Source organism: Mugil cephalus, chromosome 20 (genome assembly GCF_022458985.1).
Source record: "Mugil cephalus isolate CIBA_MC_2020 chromosome 20, CIBA_Mcephalus_1.1, whole genome shotgun sequence".
Classification (NCBI taxonomy): Eukaryota; Metazoa; Chordata; class Actinopteri; order Mugiliformes; family Mugilidae; genus Mugil; species Mugil cephalus.
Window position 1 is genome coordinate 3,026,047 of NC_061789.1, and position 23,736 is coordinate 3,049,782.

The window sequence follows — 23,736 nt, forward strand, 5'->3', positions numbered from 1 at the left end:
TGACTGGCGGTAGCCTGAGCTAATAGGTAATGCAGTTATATCTGTGTGGGCTTCTTCGGGCTTCATTCACGATGGGTTTGTCCACAGTATGTACAGTACTATATACTATATAGTCAATGGTCCTGTCTTGCTTCAAATGTCCTTCCATCAATTAGTGACGTTTTCGTGAGGTCTTCAGTTCTAAAAATGAAAGGTTTAGATTTTATTTGGAGCATCTGGGCCTGAAACACAAACTCAAACTCCTACTGGGGGTTAAACCTTTTGGAAAGCACAGAAGAAGAACCACAAAGTTTGTTTACATTAGCATTTAGGCGAAACGCAGGTAGGACGCAGATTACATGAGATATGGATCTTTTTATATTGAAGACAATGAAGGACAAAGACTCTTCTAACTCATAGCTAGATAGATAGATAGATAGATAGATAGATAGATAGATAGATAGATAGATAGATAGATAGATAGATAGATAGATAGATAGATAGATAGATCCACTATATACACATTATTTACAGAATTATAAAAATAAGTGAATTGAAAGAAAAAGTGTATACAAGGAGGGAAAAGAAATAATGTAATCAGGTGATCCAGCGTAAAAATGAGTGTAAAAGGGAACAGTTTTACTTGATTGGATTTGTTTTGTTTTTTTGTTGTTTTCATACTGACGCTGTAACCTACATACCTGGCCGACTCCAGTGCGAGCCATTTAAACCTATACCTCGTCTGTCAGCCTGACGCTCTGTAACAAGTCAGTCAGGTTCATTTTGTTTCTACTTCCTGCTTCACTTTCAACAGTGACTGAAACTTTAACAAAAATAGTACTACAAGTGTTTCTATCTCCGAACCTCCTCAGTTGACATTTTTAATGCGTTCCATCTTTAAAACAAACAATCTATTCGAAAATTGTGGAGACAAACAAACATCTGGAAATACAACACACCATGATGTGTAGTCACATTTCTGGGAAGGTGCACGTCAGGCTACGGTGTTATGGTCTGTGCTCAGGCTGTAGCTATGGCATCAAATTAAAAAACAGAAGATTTCTGAATGCAACAGTCTCCCGGTCCTTCAAATCAAAGGAGTAATGCATTCAATCCCAATGTCGTAGGTTTAACTGGATCACCTGATTACATTTAATACAAGGATTTCTTCTTTGACGCCAACATTTCTTTCTGCAAGAAGCTTCTTTTTAGATTTAATTGTATCAAAGTCGCCAGCGTAGACTCTCCTCAGCCCCTCAGTATCAGTTTGCTCTCAGCGTCTCAGCATTTTAACATCTTATCATTTCCTTCTGTTTCATTTTCACGGCCTTTATGTGACATTAGTGAAACCATACAGAGACAGAAAACCCCAACAGGTGGTTTAAACCTCCATTATGCATCTGTCTCGCTCTTTCTCTACACTTCACTCTTTGTAAATTTCTCCTTTCAGCCTCCGTGCCATCACATTTCATCTCCATCTCCGATCTAAAAAAAGATATTTGACTCTTGTAATGAATGTTTTTTTTTCCCCTCTCATCGTGTTGTCTTTCCACCACCGTGTGTGTCGGTCGTGTGTGACCGTTGATGTAATGTTTGTGCGTGCATTCAACCGCGCCCTTGTTATCAGAGTGCAGCAGATAGTCCTCGTGGCCTCGGAGGCGGCGCCGGGTTCGTGTCTCGTTTTATTTCTGTGTGAGTACAGGTCAAAAAGTTTGTAGCAGACTCTGGTAACACTCTTGTGTGTTTTCCACCTTAAATGTTTGCAAAATATTATTTGTGGTGTATGGATGGAGCTAGTTTGAACTCCATTTGAAGAGAAAATACTGTCAACGCCAGCGCCAAACGCTCTAAATCTACTGTCTGCATGGTGAATTTGGTGGTAGGAACTAAAATGGTGGATGGTGTTGCAGTATTTCAATCAACTGAATCAGTTACGCCCATTAGTGGTCATCCCAAAGTTCAGATTAGTTCAACTTGGTACCACTTGGCAAAAGATCTTTTCTTCCATCAACACTACAGCCTGTTGTGTTTCACTCCTTTTTTAACTAAAATAAACCAGAAAAACTCCAGCATCTCAAACTGGAAAGATTTACTAATATCTTTATCTCCTGACCAGGTTCAAGAGCAGCTACTGTGCAAAAAAAAAAAAAGGATTTCATCTATAAAACACAAAAAGGCATCAGGTGACGCATAAAGAGTTGTATTTTATCCATACCTCCAAAATTTAAGGACATTTTTTTTTCTATTATTTTCATTTTTTTCTTAAACAATTTACAGAAATGTGAATAATCATTAGTCGGGTGCTTGGATATAGGGCTTGGTGTCGGTACTGATTTACTTTACTCAAACCAATATTTTCCCTATATTTTCTCATATTTCATGTGTCTTTTTGGTTTTGTGCATTTCTTTTCTGTCATCGTCCGCTTTAAATACAATCAGCTTTCAGGTTTTGCAGATGTTAATCTTTCAGTATTTTCCTCTGATCTGCGGCGTACCCCAAGGCTACCACCTAGGTCCTCTTCAATTCTGCATCTGCATGCTTCCACCTGCCTTTAATTTCTTTCCTTCAATGGCATTGGTGCATATTTACATATATACATATATTTAAACATGAGAACATGAGAAAAAAATGTTGGAGAGGCCTCAATGATGTGAGTTTTTTTATTTTAAAACACACAGAAACCTCCTCTTCTGAATTGTCAAGTACCACTTGAGCATCTTTAGGATTCCCAGTTGATGATGAGGGATGGGAAAAAAAAGCTCTCTCCTATTACATCGACTCCCACAGACAGAGAACAGGACGGCGGCAATTAAACTGACCCAAGATTATGTGAGCTGAGCCAAACAGAACGGGGGCCAGCGGGACATCAGAAACAAACTGTGTGGGGTTTTTTTTTTTAAGTGTGTGGGAATGTTTGCAGCTGTGAGTGCTGAGCATGCAAGTGTTCAGGAGTAGAAATGAAGGAATAGTATATAGTAGTGACAGCCAGGCCTGGAGTGGAGTTACTACAAAACACAAAGTAGTCGATGAGCAGCGATGCTGTGTAGTGGGAATCTTTTACTGCCTCATATTTGAGTAATCTCTCAGTTACTGTCTCTATCTCTGCCTCATGTTTGCTGGCAAAGCTTCTGTGTGGGCAGCACTGATCGATCTTCAAGGCCTGGCAACAGCTGACACTGATATTCCCTCGCTCAACCACTGATATTTAAAAAATGGAGACAGAAAAACAGAGCAGACATCTCTAGAACAGGCCCTTATCATACAGCAGTAATGATTTCAGCCGGGGGTTTTAGACACACAAACATGTTGGGCCTGTTTTACACATTCTGACCCATAAAGGGTTTTTACAAAAGTAGTACAATCTATAAATAATGCTGAGCATTTGGGTCAAACACATTAATTGGTACAGTTACTCAGACAGGAGAGTCTTGTAAAGATATGTTACAGCTTCGTAAACCGCATATTTTGCTATATAAATAAAGTTTGTCTATCTATCTATCTATCTATCTATCTATCTATCTATCTATCTATCTATCTATCTATCTGAGGATTGTATGTGAACGCAACTGCAATAAATGAAAAGAAAGCATGTAGATGCAAACTTAAAGAGGACCTCGACGACAGCCTTGAGATACGCCACCATAAAACCTTCTAAAAAGATTAAAATATATTTGTAATTGTACTTTTATCACGTGATACTTAAACCAGAAATGCCTGAAGTTGCTAACATCAAGCAGATGATGGGGAAATTATTTTCCTGCATTTTTGTATTCTACAGGTACGGCAATTAATATACGCTCTCCCAACTGAGCTATTTCGGCTATGAGAAATATGCAGAACCTGATTGCTACGTGCTATGACAACACATGTTAGAAATACCTTTTTGGCTGAAAGCATGTCATTGCAAAATTGACTTAAGAGAGAGCCCAGAGGCTAACAATATCACGAGCATCTAAAGATTTAGATTTATACTAGTAGGCTAGCATAGCCTAAATTTGCTAGCATTGAGCCGAGATGAGGTTGTCCCTGAATTACGGAAACATTAAGCTGCATGTCAGCAGCACAAACATGAATGTTAAATCAGAGGAAGGTGGAAGCATGTAGGTGCAAAATTGAAGAGGACAGAAACAGGAGCCTTGAGGTACACCAAAATTCAAAAGCTCATATAAGACGGACCAACCACTCTAGACTTAAATATTTAACAAAATTTTAAAGCTGTTCTAAAACGCAGCTGGAATGCAAAAAGATTAACATCTACCTATTTAGCACTGTACTGTACAGTATATTTTGTATAAACAAGAGTTTCATCATCTTTTTCATTCCACAAACACATTGTCTTTGTCTAAATCTAGCCTCTACATTACAGCCAGTCCAGGTAAGTCTTTTTGCTAGTAATGGGCTAGTATAGCCTGAAGCTGCTAGCATCAAACAATCATAACACTATCATTCATTCGTGTAGGGGCATGTAGATACAGAACATAAAAAGAGCCTAGGAGAGAGCCTTGAGGTACGCCACAATGTTATTGAGTTTCTAATAATTAATAATGATCTTATCTTCGTATTTAATTACGTTTTGCTAGTTTAGATAAATGTAACTTTAGACAAAACACTAACAAAAAAATAATGAGCTTTGGACACGAGCAGTGAAACAGGCAGGTCAACATCCTCTGGTTTAGCGAGACCAGGATTTGAATACATTATCAGCTCTGCACAGGGAGATAATACACAGAAACGCACAGCTGTGTTCCCTGTCACATACCAACCCACACACTTTTAACACAATACACCCGGTTGTTCAAATCTCTAGCGACATCACCCACCTTCTTTACTCCCCCAATACACACCCCTTCGTCCCCCGCTTGTGATCCTTTGCCATCCTACATGCTTTTCCTGCAGGAATTTGATTTTTCTTTCTCTCTCGCACACACACACACACACAAAACTGAATCAGGACTCTCGATGTAACCACATTGGTATTCAAAGCAGGGGGTGGAGGGTCTCGTACACCAGCTCCAGATGTGAGTAAAGACGTGTGCACACTCACTCTCACAAAATGCATCTTAATTCTAATTTAATTCCATGTCTGTCATGGTTTAACTAGAAGAGGGTTGATGTTTTCTAGGGAAGGTACAGTGGTCAAGCGAGTTAGGCACAACTGCAACTTAAGAAAACAAACGAAAACAGAAAAAAGACCAGGGGGTAAGAAAATGTCTTCATCAATGTGTCAACACCAGCAAATACAAGAAGCACACTTGTTTCAAACTCCTGGAGGTTGTCGCAAGTTGTTGGTTTTTGTTTTAACATCCTGATCACATGGTTCCTTATCAGCCTTTTCCTCATTATTAGTTTGTCAAGTTACATAATCTGATGACACACGCAGTTCATTTACAGATCGACGCCATTAATCATATTTAAGCATTTATTCCAAGACATTTTGAGGTCACCTGGAAATATTACTGTTGTCATTTTTTTTTTTTTTTTTTTGTATTTGCTGTTTTCATGAAACTGATGGAGACGTTACTGTAATTTGCATGTTTTTTCTTGAATTGCAATGCAAGTGCAAGACGTATTCATGTTAGCCTTGTCTTAAAGCAACGAGCTGCAGAGATAAATCCAGCATCATGTAAGTTATCGCATGAGCTGCAGTGCTGCTGCCTCCAAACGACTCCTAATCTGTAGCATCAGCGGGTGACGGACATCTTTTTCTTTTTTCTATTATCAAAAAAAAAATGAGAAACAGGACGAGGAAGGAGAGGGAACTCCCGCAGAGTCAAAGGCGATCTCATTTTCTCACTTTTGTAATGAGCTAATGGTCAGAGATGATAGTTTCTAGAGGGCAGGGATGAAAAGAAACAGCAAAAGATCCAGAAGCAGGAAATAAGGGAAGATTTTTATTTAAAGATTGAGACAAAAGTGAGAAAAATTATTGCATTTTTGCAATTCTGATCTTTAATAACACTATACATGTCAATTTAATTAAATAATGCTCACTAGATAATGTAGAAACTAGCTTTGAATTCAACAAGCACACAAGGTAGATGCATTTTCCACCCGCAAACATCTTCTCTGGCTGTTACTATTTAATCTGGACTCCTCCGACCTCAAGCCCTGACCTTTAAACCCCGACAACTCCATCTGCGATTTTCTCACGCAGATCACTCCAACAGCCGCCACAATCTGCATGTACCCGGCGAGATTTTGTGAAACCCACGTCGGCCTTATTTAGTCTGTCGTTAGCTGTTGTTTAGACAGAAATTTGGAGTTTGTTAGGTTTCGCCACCTGTGACACGTCTGCACATGAACCTGTGCCGTCAGCGCAGACATGGAGTAAAACATACAACGCGCCGACTCGTGTCAAACAAAGCTGCGTTTCGATTCTCGCAAGAACGGTTTAGACTCAAACACACCCCCCCACCTCCTCCTCCGTGCAGCTGCTTTAACAGATGTGTGTTCTCCACAGGAAGGAGGTGATCTCCAGAAGGCCTCCGAAAATCCTTAACATGATGTAGCGACTTTTATTAAAACACAAAGAGCTGCTCTCGGGTCGCCCTGCGAGCGAGATGTGGAGTCAATCATATGGACTTTTACAACTACAAATTTGCCTCCCTTTATGTGTGTTCAATTTGGCCATGCACCGACCAGCCACAACATTATGACCACCTTCCTAATATTGTGTAGGTCTCCAAAACAGTTGTAACTCATCAGATAATGGACATGGATCTTCTGAGGGTGTCCTGTGGTATTACATAACAGGATGTTGTTAGTTGGAGGGGGGGGGTTCCTATGGGGTGGGGGTGTCTGGTCTGGTCTACATGTCTAAGTAACATCCACACAAATTAATTCCAGGTCCAGAAGTTTCCCAGCAGAACGCTGAGTTGTCACGAGATGGGTTTAAATTTCAATTCACTTCTCCTGTCGGTGGTCATAATGTTGTGGCTGATGTAGGTATGCATATTAATTTACGGCACACCGAGTGGTCGAATCCGTTCCCCCAGCCGGCCGTCACCATAGCAACGACTTCCTGTTGTTAAAAGCAGCCAGGGAGTGCAGCGGGACTTTTAACAAAACCTTGCGCCTGCGTTCGATGGAGGCTTCACCGCTAACACAGAAGTGAGATTCAGGCCTGGAGGCGGAGGAGGTGGAGGAGGTGGAACAGAGAGCACCAGAAACTCTCACACGTCTGTAGTTCACTCATTATAATACGTCATTTTCTTGGTCAGAATTCACACATATATTAACTCAACATGATCATCTAGAAACACCTGATCAAATAATAGCTCTTCCAAAGCTTCCTAGCCTTCCAGCTAACAGTAGCTCCACCTTGCTAGTTCCAGCTCTTGTGGTTTCCCCTGAAAGGACCAACTAGCCTTTTACCGTACTTTGATGTTGGTTTGGTTTAAAAGCGTGATGTGACGATAAACATTATTGCACTCCTCTTTGACAGAACTAGAACTTTTTATTTAAGTGTTATTCATCAAGCTAGCCGGAAGTGATAAGCTACTCGATAGACATTTATTTAAAAATCATTCAAACTGCACAAAGCTTGGTTATGCAATGAGACCTTTAAACTTTTTTTTTTGTTGATTTGGTTAAGTAATTTAGCATGTTGAAGATAACTGCTCACAATTTGTAGGTCAACGTGTGTGTGCTCATGTATCTGCAAGTTAAAAAAAGGCAGCGGCGAGAAAGTGACACCCAACACTTTATCTGAGGCTGCAGTGTTAATGACACAACCATGCGACACACCTGACTATGTACACTATGTGTGAGTGCGAAGCGGCGGAACTCAAGCACAACGATGTAGCGCTGACACCTCAGGTGTGTGCGCAGGTAAGATGATATGACTCATAGCGTTCCTGTCCTTGAAGCGTCTCTTCCGTTCTCCCTATTCACATGTGGCTCGTCGATCATTGTTTGTGTTACATTCCTTCCAACCAAAACATTCCATTCCATTACATTATTGAAAATAACTCCTCCTGTACAACGACTAGTAGCTATTCCTAGCATCCGAGCCTCGAAAGCTAAATATAGCTCTAACTACCCTGCCAGTTTATGGTAGCTCTAACTAGCTTCTGAGCCTCCCAGTTAACGGTAGCTCTAACTGGCTTCTTAGCCCCCTAGCTAATGGTAGCTCAAACTAGCTTCTGAGCCTCCCAGCTAATGGTAGCTTTAACTGGCTCCCTAGCCCCCTAGCTAATGATAGCGCAAACTTGCGTCCTAGTCTCCCAGCTAATGGTAGCTTTAACTGGTTTCCTAGCCTCCCAGCTAATGGTAGCTCTAACTGGCTTCCTAGCCTCCTAGCTAATGGTAGCTCTAACTAGCTTCTGAGCCTCCCAGCTAATGGTAGCTCTAACTGGCTTCCTAGCCTCCTAGCTAATGGTAGCTCTAACTAGCTTCCTAATCTCCCAGCTAATGGTAGCTTTAACTGGTTTCCTAGCCTCCCAGCTAATGATAGCTCTAACTGGCTTCCTAGCCTCCTAGCTAATGGTAGCTCTAACTAGCTTCTGAGCCTCCCAGCTAATGGTAGCTGTAACTGGCTCCTTAGCCCCCAGCTAATGATAGCGCAAACTAGCTTCCTCGTCTCCCAGCTAATGGTAGCTCTAACTGGCTTCCTAGCCTCCCAGCTAATGGTAGCTCTAACTATCTTTTAAGCCTCCTAGCTAATGGTAGCTCTATCTGGCTTCCTAGCCTCCTAGCTAATGGTAGCTGTAACTAGCTTCCTAGTCTCCCAGCTAAATATAGCTCTACCTAGCTTCTTAGTCTCCCAGCTGGTTTTTCCCTTAAAAGACTAATAAAAATAAATCCTAGCCTCCCAGCTAATGGTAGCTCTAACTAGCTTCCTTCCTCTGAGTCTGCCTCCAAGCAGATGGATAAACATATCTTTTAAAAATCTAAGAGAAGATCTGATCTTGTAACAAAGAATTGGAAAGAGATTTTATGTGGTTTAGTTCGAGTCTGTTTACTTTAAGTGGGTCGAAAGTAGCGGAAAAAGGACAGCAAGATCCTCAGTGACAGTGACATTTTTAACAACAAAGCATCTTTTATGCTTACTAAGCTTATATTAGGTTGTGTAATTCACCACAGTGGCATTAGCGGTCAAGAATAATGGTTTATTAAGGTCTGGAGATTGAATTGAGGACGGCGTGACTCAGCTGTAATCTCAAAGGACATCTTTAGAAAACAAATACATACAGAAAAACTGTTCATTTATTGTCTGTTGGTTTCATCTAGATTGCGTTCAAATGCAGACTCAGAGCACATGATGGAGTTGTATGTGGAAGCTCGAGCGCGTGCACACACACACACACACACACACACACACACACACACACACACACACACACACACACACACACATACCGAAGCGTCACAAATCAAGAGGGAAGTAAACATTGGAGGAATGCAACTAAAAACGAAACCTGGGGGACAAGTGGCCATAAAACAGAGGAAAAATACAGGCAGGATCATGTAACCTGGGGAACACAAACACAATCTCCAGTGGCGATATTTAACGGGCAAATGTGCAATCGATTAGGCGTGTCTCGGTTACCGTGTTATTTATCTTGTGAAGTCATACTGTAAATACTGAAACACTCAACAACAATATTCTCTCTGCAGCAGGTTTTATTTTCCTTCTGCTCAATGAGAGACTTTAGCATCATGCTACATGCTACTGGACGTTTTACGGGCTGGTTGAGCTGCAGCTGAATGTCTTCCAGGCAGGAATGTTTATAACTTTTTTACATCGGCAGCAACACTTGTCTGAACTTTAAGTTAACAGCTAGCTAACCTACTATCCTCCGCCTGCCCTCGTCTTCCCATTCTGGGGTTATTGATGGTGGTTGAACCAGTTTAGAGATGCATTACTGCTGCCTACTTGAGCGGCTAATGTAATATTGCTATCAGACCCATTAGTATTACAGTTATTTTATGAGTATCTGAGCACAGAGGCAAATATTGGACTCAGACATTAGTATTAGATTTGATTAGAAACTGAAACTATGCAGATCGCCTCCGTTTTAAACCATATTTCAGTTTTCTTTCACGTTTTCTTGGCTAACAGATCGCAGTTTAACAGATGCAGGTGCATTGAGTTTAAATATATTTTTTGGTCTCAAAAAGAGGACGTGTCCTGCAAAAAGAGGACGTCTGGCCACCCTAGCATGCTAGCGTGTGCCTGCGCTCTTGCTAGCTGCAGTTTTAGCCACTTTAGTTTTGCTAGTTGCGAACAATGCCAAATAAATCTTGTTTTATAGTTGGAATTCAGATTAAAGATAGCTGTAAGCATTAAGCTAATATACGAACGTTTGCTGTGACTGTTTCAAACTAAACTCCTGCTCAAGATTTTCCAGTTCAATGCTTTTAGTTTTTTTTTGTTTTGTTTTGTTTTTTCAGAACATCACCTGTCTCTCTGCAAACCTTCTCTCTTCTAAGCTGCAAAACTTTGCTTCCCATAAATCTTAAACTCTAGTACTCTGGTTTTCCAAATACTGTCTGCTCTCTTTCCTTCAATCTCTTCCTCTTTGCTTTCCTGTATAACCAGCATGTCTGGCTCTCGTTTGTATCAGTGTGAGCAAAACTTGAATGACTTGTGAATCAAGAGATGTAATTATTTTGGTGGTAAATCCTCCACAGTGATTTGCACGTGGCTGAGCGACTGTTAAACAAGACACTGAATCAATATAGGAACCGGAGATGTGTCTCAGTCGTCCTCACTCACGAATCACATCGTGTTTTTCCTCAAACAGCAGCACGTTAATGTCTTTCGGCTCCACTCACTAATCTTTCACTTCAGTCTTTCATTAGAGTCATTAAGACACAGAGAAACGAGAGATCTCCGAGTATTTCCTGAACCTAGCTGAGCCAAAACGACCCTGGACAAGCTCTGGGATTTCTCCCCACGGGTCGCGAAGCCAGAGCCGAACAAAGAAAAGCACACATTTTCAGATTTAACCGTTTGGCCCTGTCACTGCTCGGGTAGAAATAATGCCTGAGCGCTGCTCGCGTATTGGCAGCGCAGACCTAAGTGAAAACACATGTTGTGCAAAATGCAGAAAGCAGAAGTCGAGCGGCGGTGGAGGCGGCGTCCACCCCCGATAGGGACCGAGTGAAATCAAATCCGATCGGATCTTTACATTCCAGGATGGACGGAAACGCATCCTGTTCTCCAACACGGAATCATAATAAACAGCAGATCAAAAAATGAAAACAAACACGTCCAGCTTAGATATCAAATTCTTCTGCAGAGCGTTATACAACCGACTGTGACAGTGACTCATCCCTCCCGGCCCTTTATTAAAAACCTCTTTCAAACCTACAAAATAAAAAAGTATTCAGAGAATCCCGCAGCCAGTCAGCCGTCTGCATTCATTGCTTTTTTTTTTAAGGATTTCTGTGGATTTCCTGTTCTGCAGAGTCACCACCAGATTCCTAACCCCTGACGAGTCCCGCCCTCTGACCTTTCACGTCCTCCCTGACCTCCAACACAACATCTGGAACGGTTTCCACTCGGGCCGTGTTATCCCCTCAGGACGCTCATGGGCAGACGAACAACAACAGGGCTGCAGAACTCGCAGGACGTCTACTAATCTAAAGTTAAAGTGGCTAAAACATCAAGTAAACAAGTTTGCGGCGAAATCTGCTCAAAGAGATGACTCACTACCTGCAATCTGTTCACTAATGTGTTAAGTATTTTTAACTGGAACGGATAAATCTCCAGGAAGGTTTTGTTTGGTGTCTGGGAAAGCCTGTTTTTGTAGATCAAGAACTAGTTATGTGTTTGTTGGTCACCATAACTGTTCAGGTTAGAAGCCTGGAAAATGAACTTCACAGGACACAAAAGAAGAGGTGATAGGTAGGAGGGGTGTGATTCCTGCTTTTGCAGTCGATAGCCGATAACTGTCTGAAGCTGCTGAAAAAACAATAATGTTTTAAAACAATGTTCTTTTCCTCCATCCAGTTATTCAGTGATACTGAACCCTGATAGTCGATAGAAAGCAGAGCAGCATACACATTTATAGCACATAAAAGTTAGGAGATTTCCTGTAAAATAAGAAAGTAAAATGTTTTCCATGAATTAAAATAATTTTAAAAAGTAAAATATGCACAAAACACCAGGTTTTATAAGAAAATAAACTGTACTGAAACCTCAAAAAACAAAAACGAATAAATTCCAGTAGCTGATAGAAAAACCAAAACTTAAAAGTCTTTATCTCCTCTTGTAATTGGAGGTAGACGCGTGCTGCTTTTGTAGTCCTGATAAAAACCTTTGAGGGACGACTGGTTCAGACAGGTTCATCTGACGCCAGCATACGTAGCACACAAGGAGCCGATTGGTGGAACTTTCTATGCTCCAGTTCTCAAAACAGACCATGCATCAGTCAATACGTTTACATGCATGTGAAAAAACGAATGAATCCGACTTTAACTGGACAACTTAAGTTCATGTAAACATGTTACTGCGGCGTGTATACGCTTTAATTGGAGTTAAACTAGACAATGCGTTTGTGCACATGCTCCACAACCGCTGCGCTGGAACAAAAAATCCAAGAAAGTCGGTCGCAGAAGAAAAAGAAGGTAAACAGAGCAGGTAGAAGAACCACCTGAGGGATAGCGCCATCTTGTCTGCACCAGAAGTTGGTCAAACGGAAAGGGGGGTATTAACTCGCCAAAAAGACACATATCGCCACCTAGTGTGGAGGAGGAGGACATGTTCCCGTCAGTTATTGGATTTTCTCCGTTGCATGTAAACTGGGACAAGGGCCACATTCAGAGGGTTGATTTTTTTTGAGCATAGCTCCATTAATCTGTGCATGTAAACACATCGTGTGACTGGAAGCCATTTGTGGAAATGATTCGGTGGTTCTTGTGTCATCTGATAGGCTGATAACAATCAGTGCAGCCTTAGCGAAAGCTGTAGATTACTAAGGTTTTTTAGCCGACGACCAGTGGTTTACTTTAAGGCCGTCCAAAACTAAATTCACCACCGTGCTGATAGCGGCTTGGGATCTCAGATAAACTGCAGCCAATGCTGACGCTACTTTCCTTTTCAAATAGAAGAAGAGCTAGCTCCATCCACCTACTAGCAACCGTTTCAGGTTCCATTCAGATATAATATAAAAGAGGGTTACCTAGGCGACCAGAAGCTGAAACATGCAACTGCAGCAACCAAAGAGATGGACACCAAGGTTTACATGTGGCACTGGTGGACTGAACCAAGCTATAACTGTTTCCCTGTGTCCAGTCTTAGCTTTAAGCTAAGCTAACAGGCGTCTAGTTCATATTTGCATGTTTTCATTTGAAAAAGTCCAGGTGGCCTTGTATTTGTTTAGGAATTTCTCTACCTGTAGGTTCTCAAAGAGCTTTAGGGTCATTTACTCCCACATCCACACATCGTTACCAAGCATCAGGACCAAATCAGCTCAGCTAACCTTCTGGTTCATGGGCGCCCACCTTTTACCTACTGGTCCACAGCCACCCATTCATGTCTGTTCAGTTGCTCCCTTTCTGGTTCAAGCCAATCGGCATCAGACCTTCACACAGCATCATCACTCAAAGGTTAAGAATCGTTGGCTTCACGGTGGACTCCATAGCCTACAAGTTGGATGCATTCCCATAATCCTTCACTCTACGCCAACAGATACCAACGTGGAACCATGAATGGCCAAACTCCTCATAAATCCACCCCTCTCACATCTTTACACACAAACTTCACGAGGACTCACCTTCTTAGCAGCCTTAGACGGCGACCTCCTGGTGGGCTTCTGCACCGGGCCGCTGGGGGCCACGGGCTGCTTGGACACTGAGCCGTTCTCAGGCTTCTTGTTGGTGGAGGACGGCGCAGGCGAGGGGGAGGCTGGGGGTGAGGAGGAGGAGGAGGAGGCGGAAGAAAGAGGTCCGCTCCCCACAATGGCCATCTCCTCTGTGGCCGTGAGGCCGAGGCTGCGAAGGCTTTCTAGCGTCTCTTGGTCGACCACCAGCAGCCTGGTCTCATTCTCCACGGCCTTGATCCGCTGCACCACCTGAGGGAGGGGAGAGGACGCCAAATCATTAGGTACACTAGCGTGTCCACTCTAATATAAACAGTTCTACTCTGAATCTTCTCAAATTCAGCCTTGGTTTGAAATATCTGGGAGAGCTGTCGATTCAGCTTTTCACTGCAGAGGCTGCGGTTGGTACCGACATGTGTTCCTATTATTTTTGTCATCTTACTCATATGCTGTGCATCTCCTCCCACTCAGGTGGATTAAGTTTTGCAGGGAGTCGCCAAAATATCAAACGTGCATCACGCTAAGATGTGGAGAAAACTGTGACTCAGTCTCGTAGAACTAGTCTCTGTCTGACATATGGCTTAAGTTTGGTTTCAGTGAATAGAGTCATACAGACACTCACTGGCCAGTTCATTAGGTACACTTGAGAAAACTTTGTAATATAAACAGAGCTGCACTAAATCTCACCATCATTCAAGGTCCTGGTGTTCAACATTGATTTAAAATAACTGAGAGTAATAAAAAAAAAACAGAGCTATTATATTAGAATGCATTAACTTGATGAACGGGCCGGGGAGTCTTTAATCACTTTTCACTTGCACTTTAAAGCCCTTTAAACCTCTGAGCTTAAACCCAGAGTGGTAAATCCTTTTGTGCATAAACTGTCAGGATTAAATGTGAACCAGCAGGTGCTGCCGTGTACCTAATGAACTGGCAACACAGTGCGTTTTGTTTGCACAAAGCTGTGGTGGCATGTCCTCCTCCATCCTGTCTTATGTTAGCAATCAACGGCCAATTCATTAGGTACACTAGTGGAAATTTATGCAGAAAACTAATACCAGAACCTTCAAAATAAGAGCAGAGCTACTGCAGCACTGTTGCATCATTATGCGTCCACTGGTGTACCTAATGAACTGGCATGGGAATGTGTAATGGGCAGAGGTGTGATCAGAGCGTCAAACATGACAATGTTGCTGCAACAAGTTGACTCACAGAGACGTTGGTAAATAATTATCTAATGGAACCAGGACAACATGCAAACAATTTCTGTACAGTGACCGATATTTCTGAGGAAACAGAAGCCTGGGGTCATTTGTTTGAGTTTTATATTCTCTCTAAACAAAGGCACCGTGCAGTCAAATCAGCCAGATATGAGCATGAAGTTCCAAGGAGGACATAAAGCAGGTTAACCTGATGGTGCGTCTCCTTCTCCACGTTCACCCCGTTCACCGCCACCACTTTATCCCCCGCGCGCAGCCCCGACGCTTCCGCCGGCGATCCGGGCTCCACTTTACGGATCGTCTGTCCGATCTTCCCCTTCTCGCCGTGCAAGTGAAACCCATACCCGCTGTCCCCTTTAGCCATGACACACAGCCGCGGTTTCCTCTCGCCGGCCATTTCCTCCTGTCGTTTCAAACCTCCCGCAGCGTTAAACTCTGACAATTAAAGAAAAAAAAAAAAACGCACAAGAAAAAATAATAGGATGGATAGTTCAGAGAAGGAGATGTATCAGGGCGAAACTTTCACGGTCTGCCCGAGACGCACACTCTCCTCCATGTCAGATGGGAAAAAAAGAGCCTCACAAGAAGAAATTAGTTTAGAAAAAAAAAAATAAACGCAAAAGAAGAAGTAAAACCGCAAGTAAACGGTGCAAGCAGCAGCTCTCCAGATCTGTGCTCGTGTCCAAGCCTGACGCGCACTGTCTCCAACTCCAAGCCAGACCTCAGATCCTCCTGCAGAGCTCCATTAATCTTCCAGCATATGTTGCATGAAAGCGGCCAGCGGTCATCTCCCTCCACGTTCATCCGCACAGGCTGCTGCGGAGCGCGGATCGGTTTGCGCAGGGGGTTTAGCGCCGTGTGCGCAATGGCACCACCTCCCCCTCCTCCAGACGTTCTTTTACCTGTGCGCGAACCGACGCGGTCATGGGAGAGACGGAGGGAGGAGTTAAAGTGATACAGCACCGCCCCCCAGCGGCCGAGCAGCGATAGTGAATAATGAATAATATCTTCTGTTTTTATGGAGAGTGAAGGAGGCAAAATGATGAACACAGCTGATGCTACCTGTTGCAGGAAGACACAATCATACACTGGACAGTCACAACACAAACCGTAATATCCTTAATATACGTGCAACAATATCTCTCATGTGCAATTATTATCATTTTTAATTCCCATTCCAAACTGTATATACTTTATGTCCTTATATTTCTATTTATGTCCATGTATATTTTCCAGAATCTGGTTATTTTTTTGTATATTTTGTATATTCTTTCAGATTTGTGACAAACTGTGACAAGGAAATTTCCCATACGTGGGTGGAAAACAAGGTCCAAACGTTTCCCAAGAAAACATTGAATCGTCACAAGATGGTTTAAATGTTATTTACTTATCATGTCGGTGGTCATAATGTTGTGGCTGATAAATTTAGTAAAATTTTGTAGTTCCTCAGTGTGACCACTTGGGTGCAGTGAAAAGTCATGTTTGTAAATATGCTACTCACTCCTACCATTAGCAGTAGAATACTAGTAATACAAGTAATTGTCCTTTAGTAACAATTCAATTATAATGTATTATATGTAATATTTTATTTATTATATTTTGTTATTTTTGCACATCACCTAATTAATAAAAACATATCTACATTTAAAATAATTACTATACACTTAATAAACATGGTATAATTAGAGGTGGAGTCTGTGTGTTTACACAAACTGTTTGTTTTTACCGACTCCAACAGGTTTGACACCAGGACACATAACTACCCTTGAAACACGCTTTTAATGAATTCAGCTGCTTCTCGTCACACGTCGAATCATAAACATTCCCGATGATGTAGCGTCGATACAAATCCAGTTGGATCCAGTTACAATGAAAAGCAGACGTCTGTGCTCGGTTTGTTACTGGTCGTGCACATCTTCACATCCACGCTGCCTCGGACCATCATTTCCTTCATCAGCTCCTCTGGGAACACACACATCCAATCAGAGAAGTCCTCCCTAGTTTACGGCCTGCTAACTGATAGACGCTCTGAGGATGACAGATCCATTTAATACTCTTGCTTCCTGTCAATCAGCCCCAGGAAGACACTTAAGTGGATTTAAATCCAGCGGAGACAGAGGCAGCGTTTCTTCGTGGGCTGATTGCTGCATCTCGGAGGTTAGCTCTTTATTTTTAGTTTTAGCGTGTCCCGAGGAACAAACAAATCTCTCCTGACTTCTGGTGCTAAAAATGTGACAAATCCTGTTGATGTTTTTTGTTGAGTCCCCGGCTGAACCGACCGCCGCCGGTAGAAAGGTCTGAAAAACCTCCTGGGAACAGTTTCGATTAATAATTTGGAGGGTTTTTTTGTGTGCGTGTGTGTTCGGTTTCCTATTTTTGGTCAAAAAAATGATGCAGGCTCTGTGGAGATTTTAAATTTAAATAGGTGTTTGGTTTGGCCTTTAGTGCCGATGGTTTCTTTTAAAGTTAGGCTGCACGAGGTTCTTATCAACATAAAAATGATTTTAGTGACCAAAACAATCAGTATCAGTTTAAATACATGCTTTATTTAGTCTATTATCACCTCTTTTATCGTCTTGCTCTCAGACAAACTTTCCTGATGGGGAACAGAAGCTAATACATTGCTTTATGTTTAGCCACCAGACTCCATTAAGAAAACCTGTTATTTTACCTTTAACAGCTCTAGTTCAATCTAAACTAAACGTGTTAACACACAATTACATTTTACAAATTACATACCTTATATATCTCCAATATTTTACACAGTATTTATATATCTTGTATCCACATATAAAAGGTATGCACGAGATGTCACAGCCAGCAAAGTCTCCATGGTTACGGCACTGAGGTGACAGTTGAACATAGAGATTAGCAGCATTAGCATTAAATAATTTTTTAAAAAAAGGTGAAGAGCTGTTGTGTGATTGACTGAACCAACAGATTTGAAGCAGTCACAGATATATTTTATATTTTCTGAAGAAACAACTGGAATCCACTGTTTGCGTTGTGGTTCACATTTAGTGTCAGGTAATATTAATTTATGCTGTATTTGTTGATGAAGTCAGACCATAAGTTACCTCTTAAGTTACGTTCTGGAGGCTGTAACGTTATGTTTGTGGATGATGTTGTTTTGTCGTAGTTACGGCCGTAAATATTTCAGTTCGAACAATAAATAACAATAAACGCAATATTTGTGATCACTCCTCGTCGTCCTAACATCCGGTCCGACGCTATAGTATTGTATGGCTAACGTCACTTCTCAGTAAAGCTGTTAGCATTAGCATCTTATAGCTACATTAATCATAATTGAAACGAACTAAAACTAACTGAAACTAAAGCATTTCTTATTTGGTAGTTCGTATGGATCATTGTCAAGCCCAAATGTTCTTAATTTGATCCAATAATCCACATTTTCCCTGGTCTCACTGTATGTAGGGCACCGCGATGTTTTCACCACTCAGTGGGCGTGGCCCCAGGGGGGAGGGGCATCGACGTCATGGTCGCCATGTTTGCTACATCAGAGGTTGGATTCTACAGTGTAACTCTATGGGGCGGATGTGATATGTTGAAATAAATGTCCTATTTTCACCATTAACAGGCCTATAAATTTTATTGCCAACATCTGTCAACATGTAAAAGGCCCTCACTTAAATATCCCAGCGTCTACTTACTTCAAGTCTCTTAAATGAGCCTGTAAAATGCTTTGTAGCCCAATCACCTCATCAGTCATGGAGCTGTGTTTACCTTCTCCTCAGTCTCCGTGTTCATCCATCACCGTTAAAAGGTTGAAATTACTCAGAAAAATTACTCAGTGAAACGTAACGTCTTATTGTTATTTAGTATAATCATTATAGCATTAGCACACTAGCAATAATAATAGTAGTAACTGAGGTAAAGTTACGTGTTAATAAATGTGTCTACATGGACATAAATTACATGCACACATGGGTTTCACAGTATATATGATGCTAGCTTCTATTTTTCTAAGCCTTTAATCTAGATAACTAGTTAGCATAAGGCTAGCATAAGTCTAGGTTAACTTCAACCTCCATTTGTAAAGAGGTGTTGCGGTGTCTATCTATCTATCTACTCCTGTTTTCTTCAGTCTTAAATCATCGTTTTTGTCAATGGACTCTGGTGGCTTCTAAGAGTCAAACTCAAGATTTTATTTCCTGGGTCATAGCAGGTTATGACAAAACAATATTCTAAATATAAACATACTATTATGTGAGCGAATTCCTGAGACAGTGGGAAATAACTTGAACGTTGTTGCACAACTCCATCTGCAGTTATTTGTGACATCAGCTGTTAGAAATAAAACACTTGACCCCGATGTTATAACGTAAAAATATTTGGCTTTCAAGTGGTAACATCAGCTGATAGTCGTGAGAACGAGGCTAGAAGTTTCGCAAGCTTAATGTGGAAAATGGAAACACTTAAAGTAATGTAAATGTAAAATCTTCTTTTCCTCTTTTCATTCACTTTCTGATGATAAAAAAAAATGGATTTCTCATCGCAGCCCGAATCACAAGGCATAAAATCACACGTTTAACATGAAATCTTTACGCCCACACAACAAAGATGCAGTTCATCACACAAATAACTTTAAAACCTCCAAAACACTTAGAGACATACAACAAAACTGATGTGGTAATGTTGTTCTATAACTCCCTCCCTCCGCGCTGCGCATTCTTTTCTTCAATTTCGCAAAAACCCTTCACACCAACATCTTGTTGCCAGAGTCCTGACAGATGTTTTCCAGCACTGCAGGAACTTTCTCAGTCACGCTAATAACCATTAAACACGGTTAAAAATCAGATTTTAGACGTTCATGAAAACACAAACGTTTTAATCAGTTACGAGACAGTCAGGTGATGATTGGGTTTGTATTTCTATTGATGTGTTCACTGACATAAAGCCCTCTACTCTACATTTAAAGGGATAGTTCTGTTTGTTTAGCATTGGGTCGTATGGGTTGTGCTCCTCATGTGGCGTCACTTATGGAGTTGGGAAGTTGATTTTGCAACTTTGGTGCAATCGAAGTTTCAAACAAGACGTAAGAAGAGATTCAGTTTCCCTCAGAAAAGGTAAATATATATATATAAAGTATATATTCAAACTGAAACTGAGTGTTTTAGGTGAATCTTGTTTCCTAAATCAGATCATTATGTGTAGTTTACGACTTGTAAAACGACCTGATTTATTTCAGGTATGCTTTTTGGGCAGATTTCACCTCGTTGCACCCGAGGGCTTAACCCGAATCCTGGAAACACGTCTCAGCCCATAAATAGACGTGAGAGGTGAGAATTGGCCCAAAAACATCCTCACGTCCGAGACCTGAAAGATCGCAGAGATTTTACTGGTGGATACTGAGCCGTGTTTGTGTTGAAACAGTTTTGCTTCGCGTTGCATTCTTCTGCTGACGGACGGCGCGAGAGGAGATATAAAAATGCAACCTAAGGTCCAACACAATCATCCTCCGGTGTATATTTTTACACAATCTCCTTCTCAGCGTCCATTTCATCATCCCTGCTTCCTCTCTAAACGCTCCATAAGGAGGTTTATGGAGGAGGAGGAGGGTGTCCGCTGATTGACGGCTCCTGGCGGTAAAAGGGGAGTTTAGTGCTTGTCTGCAGATATGAAGGAAGACATCTGGGGAGTGTCAGCCGCGGTGATGCTGCAGCCTTTTCCTGGCCTAGGTAATGGATGGGTTTGTCAGTCATCTGTCAGCATCTCACACACACAAACACACACCGAGGCCTGTTTAGTGACGCCGGCCGTGTCTTCGTCTCAGTGTTTGTATTGAAGGAGACAGTTGGTGCCATCGGGGGAGAGAATTCCTGGGGGAAAAGTCCAAGTTTAGTCTTTGTCACAGCTGTCACGGCTTCACCTAAATGCCTGCATGAGTCAACAAGCACACGGGACACGACACACACACACACACACACACACACACATACACACACAACATGTCCGCCCGCTGCAGTTTTTGTTTTTTTTGTTTTTTTAGGGCAGATGACACATTAAATTGAGTCGAAAGCTCTGCAGTCTCATGCCGCTCAATTTAGACCATCCCTGAAACACACCACAACATTCGGTTTCCTGTTTATGATTCTCTTTCGATTTCTAAAAGACAAAGAAAGCAAAAAAAAAAAAAAATACTAGATGTATGGGTAAAATGTCAGCACCTCAAAGACATAAAAACTGATTTAGCTTAAATATCCATCAGGTTTTCTAAGAGCAGCGATTGAGTTGAATAGAGTTGAGCTGCAAAAAGGGATGCAATAAAAATATAATATAGACCAGGGCTAGTGAGGGCCCTACAGATAATAAACAACAAAGTCATCTTGTTAGCTTAGCACTGCATAACATGCTAACAGGTGGTCCGTGAAAATATAAATGTGACATTTATCGAAATAGGATTATGTTACTCAAATGTGACTGAGATCTACCTAAACCTCAGCAGGTAACACGACTTTTCTTTCTCTAATCAATCACATCTGTTAAGTGTAATTTACTGTATTTTATATTTTGCAAAATAATTATGCAAAATGTTGCATAATTGCATATAATTTTGCAAAAGAAATCTTGCTCCCGCTTTGTACCGAGTTACTCCACGATAATGTTCGTGCAAACTTAACATGATCTGCATCCAACTGAAATTATGAGGCCGCTACTGTCTCAGTGGGCGTACACTATTAATTCTTAATAATGCTCTTATTGTGAAATATCTGCAGGAAGGTTAGCAGCTAAGCTAGGCTAACCTGGCATTAACGTCAAACCCCAGCAATCGAGACTCAAGTGATCACCTTTAAGTACCTGGTGTTAAAATGTGTCTCCACACGCGTCCCCAGTCACCATTTTAAATCTGATCTCAGTTTGTGTGTCCGTAAATAACCAGCGCCACCACATGGTGAGTACAATATCGTGTTCAGACTTTAGCGTAGCGTCATGACTTTAGGATTCGATACATATTTTACAACAAACTGTAAAATGCACATATAAACGTATTATTTATTTATTTATCTTAATTCCATACGGCTCCTTATACCTTATACTTGTGCAGTGAGGCATGGGGGGGTTCAACAAGGGTCAGTCCTGGGTCCTCTGCTCTTCTGCTCTTCACTCTCTCTGGCACCACTTGGTGAAATTTTACATTCTTTTGGAATTGCCTTCCACACAGATTATTTATACTGAAAACGGGTCCAACATGTCCGAACTTGAAGCCTGTCTGGCAGCTGGTTGTCGAAATAAGCTCCTGCTCCTGGACTCTGCTAAAGCGGAGATGATGATTATTAGACCCCAGACACTGCATCAACTGGTTGGATGATTTGGGCTTTGTCTCTGGACGACTGTGATATTCATTGCAGAGACAGAGTGAAAAATCTTGGTGTTATTTTTGATTTTCGATTTGCACATCAAGGAGGTGACAAAAGTGTCCTGTTTTCATCTTAGAAAAATTGCGAAGATCCGATCGATCCTGTTGTTAAATGAAGCTGAGGTCCTTATTTTCTCCTTCGTGACCTCTCTACTTTACTATTACGCCCTTTTGCCAAAAAAAAAGTTTCGAGGCCTGTACATGGTGCTTAATGCTGCAGCAATATGAGCACATTACCCCTGTGTTGGACTCTTCAAGCTGCTTTTGCTAACCTTTAATATTGTAAATCTTATATGAATGCATCCTCTCATGCACTTCGCTCCCGGGGAACTGGTCTGTTGAATGTTGCCAAAGTCGGAAAAAAAAAAAAAGACATTTGTTGAGTTGTTGTGCTTTTTCTTTCCGTGCACCAATGCTATGGAACAGTTTTCCTCAGGACATTAGGCGGACATGTGCTATTAAGAACATTAGCTCTCTGGTCTAATAATGGTGGGTGTATTCACATCTACACTGTGAAGCTTTCCACTTGAAAAACGCGCATAATTATCACCAGAAAAAAGGAAAAAAGCACCATATGTCTGTTCATTAGCAACGAGAACATTAAAAAACATTACATATTATATATGTTATGTATTTCCTCAAAAATAACCGGTATCATTATTTGCTTCTATTACCAGAGGTAAGAGGATGACAAAAGGATGACATTACTCTGTGTGCAGACGCTTCCAGGGTTCAAGCTCTAATCTGGGGAGAGATGATTTAACTTAACGTGTGCTTCGTGGTTCATTAAGCTCCACAATTGATATCATATCCCCGGGTCACTGCTCCCACACAACAAGCTGAGACAACAGGAGGTAACGTTTCAGAACCATGAACCTCCAGAGTTTTCCCAAACAATATACTTATTACTTATTTTACTTCTTTTTTTTTGTCAAACTGTAATTAATTACTGAAACTTGAGGCAGCGACTGTAAATATTTCTGTACATTTAATATATTTATTTTTATTATTCTAACTCTTAAATTAGAGGTGGAGGACGGCACAGAATGTTTCCAAATAATAAAATAAATATTTAAAATATGGATTGATTTATTCTATATTAGTGGAATGCTTTGATATTTATATGCCTTTCTCTTCCTTCTTTACTTCCTTCAAGGATTCAAGGATTTTTATTTGTCAGTTTGTCATATCAGAGTGTGTGTGCTGGGTGGGTGGGGTCCTTCCTTATGCACGTTTCCCTCGTCCTGTATCTGGAGTTGTAAGTGTCCATTGTTGTGGAGAGGCCGACTCTAACCGTCCTTACCTTCACCCTTCTTTACTTCCTGTTATACTTCCTTATTTATTTCTCTTCTTCCTCCTTAACGCCCTTACTTTTATTTTCTTTACTGT

General features: G+C 41.3%; 1 protein-coding gene across 2 annotated transcripts in view; it reads right to left on the bottom strand.

Annotated features, from left to right (window-relative positions):
- LOC124998053 (Na(+)/H(+) exchange regulatory cofactor NHE-RF2) overlaps positions 1-15,890 on the bottom strand; it is a 34,025-nt gene extending 18,135 nt beyond the window's left edge. For both annotated transcript variants that reach the window (XM_047572182.1, XM_047572181.1), the window contains exons 1-2: positions 15,160-15,890; positions 13,705-14,001 (exon numbers count right to left, since the gene is read on the bottom strand). In XM_047572182.1, the coding sequence (XP_047428138.1) occupies positions 13,705-14,001; positions 15,160-15,366 (504 nt within the window). In that variant the 5' untranslated portion in view covers positions 15,367-15,890. The remainder of the gene's footprint in view (positions 1-13,704; positions 14,002-15,159) is intronic.
- Positions 15,891-23,736: the final 7,846 nt, after the last annotated feature.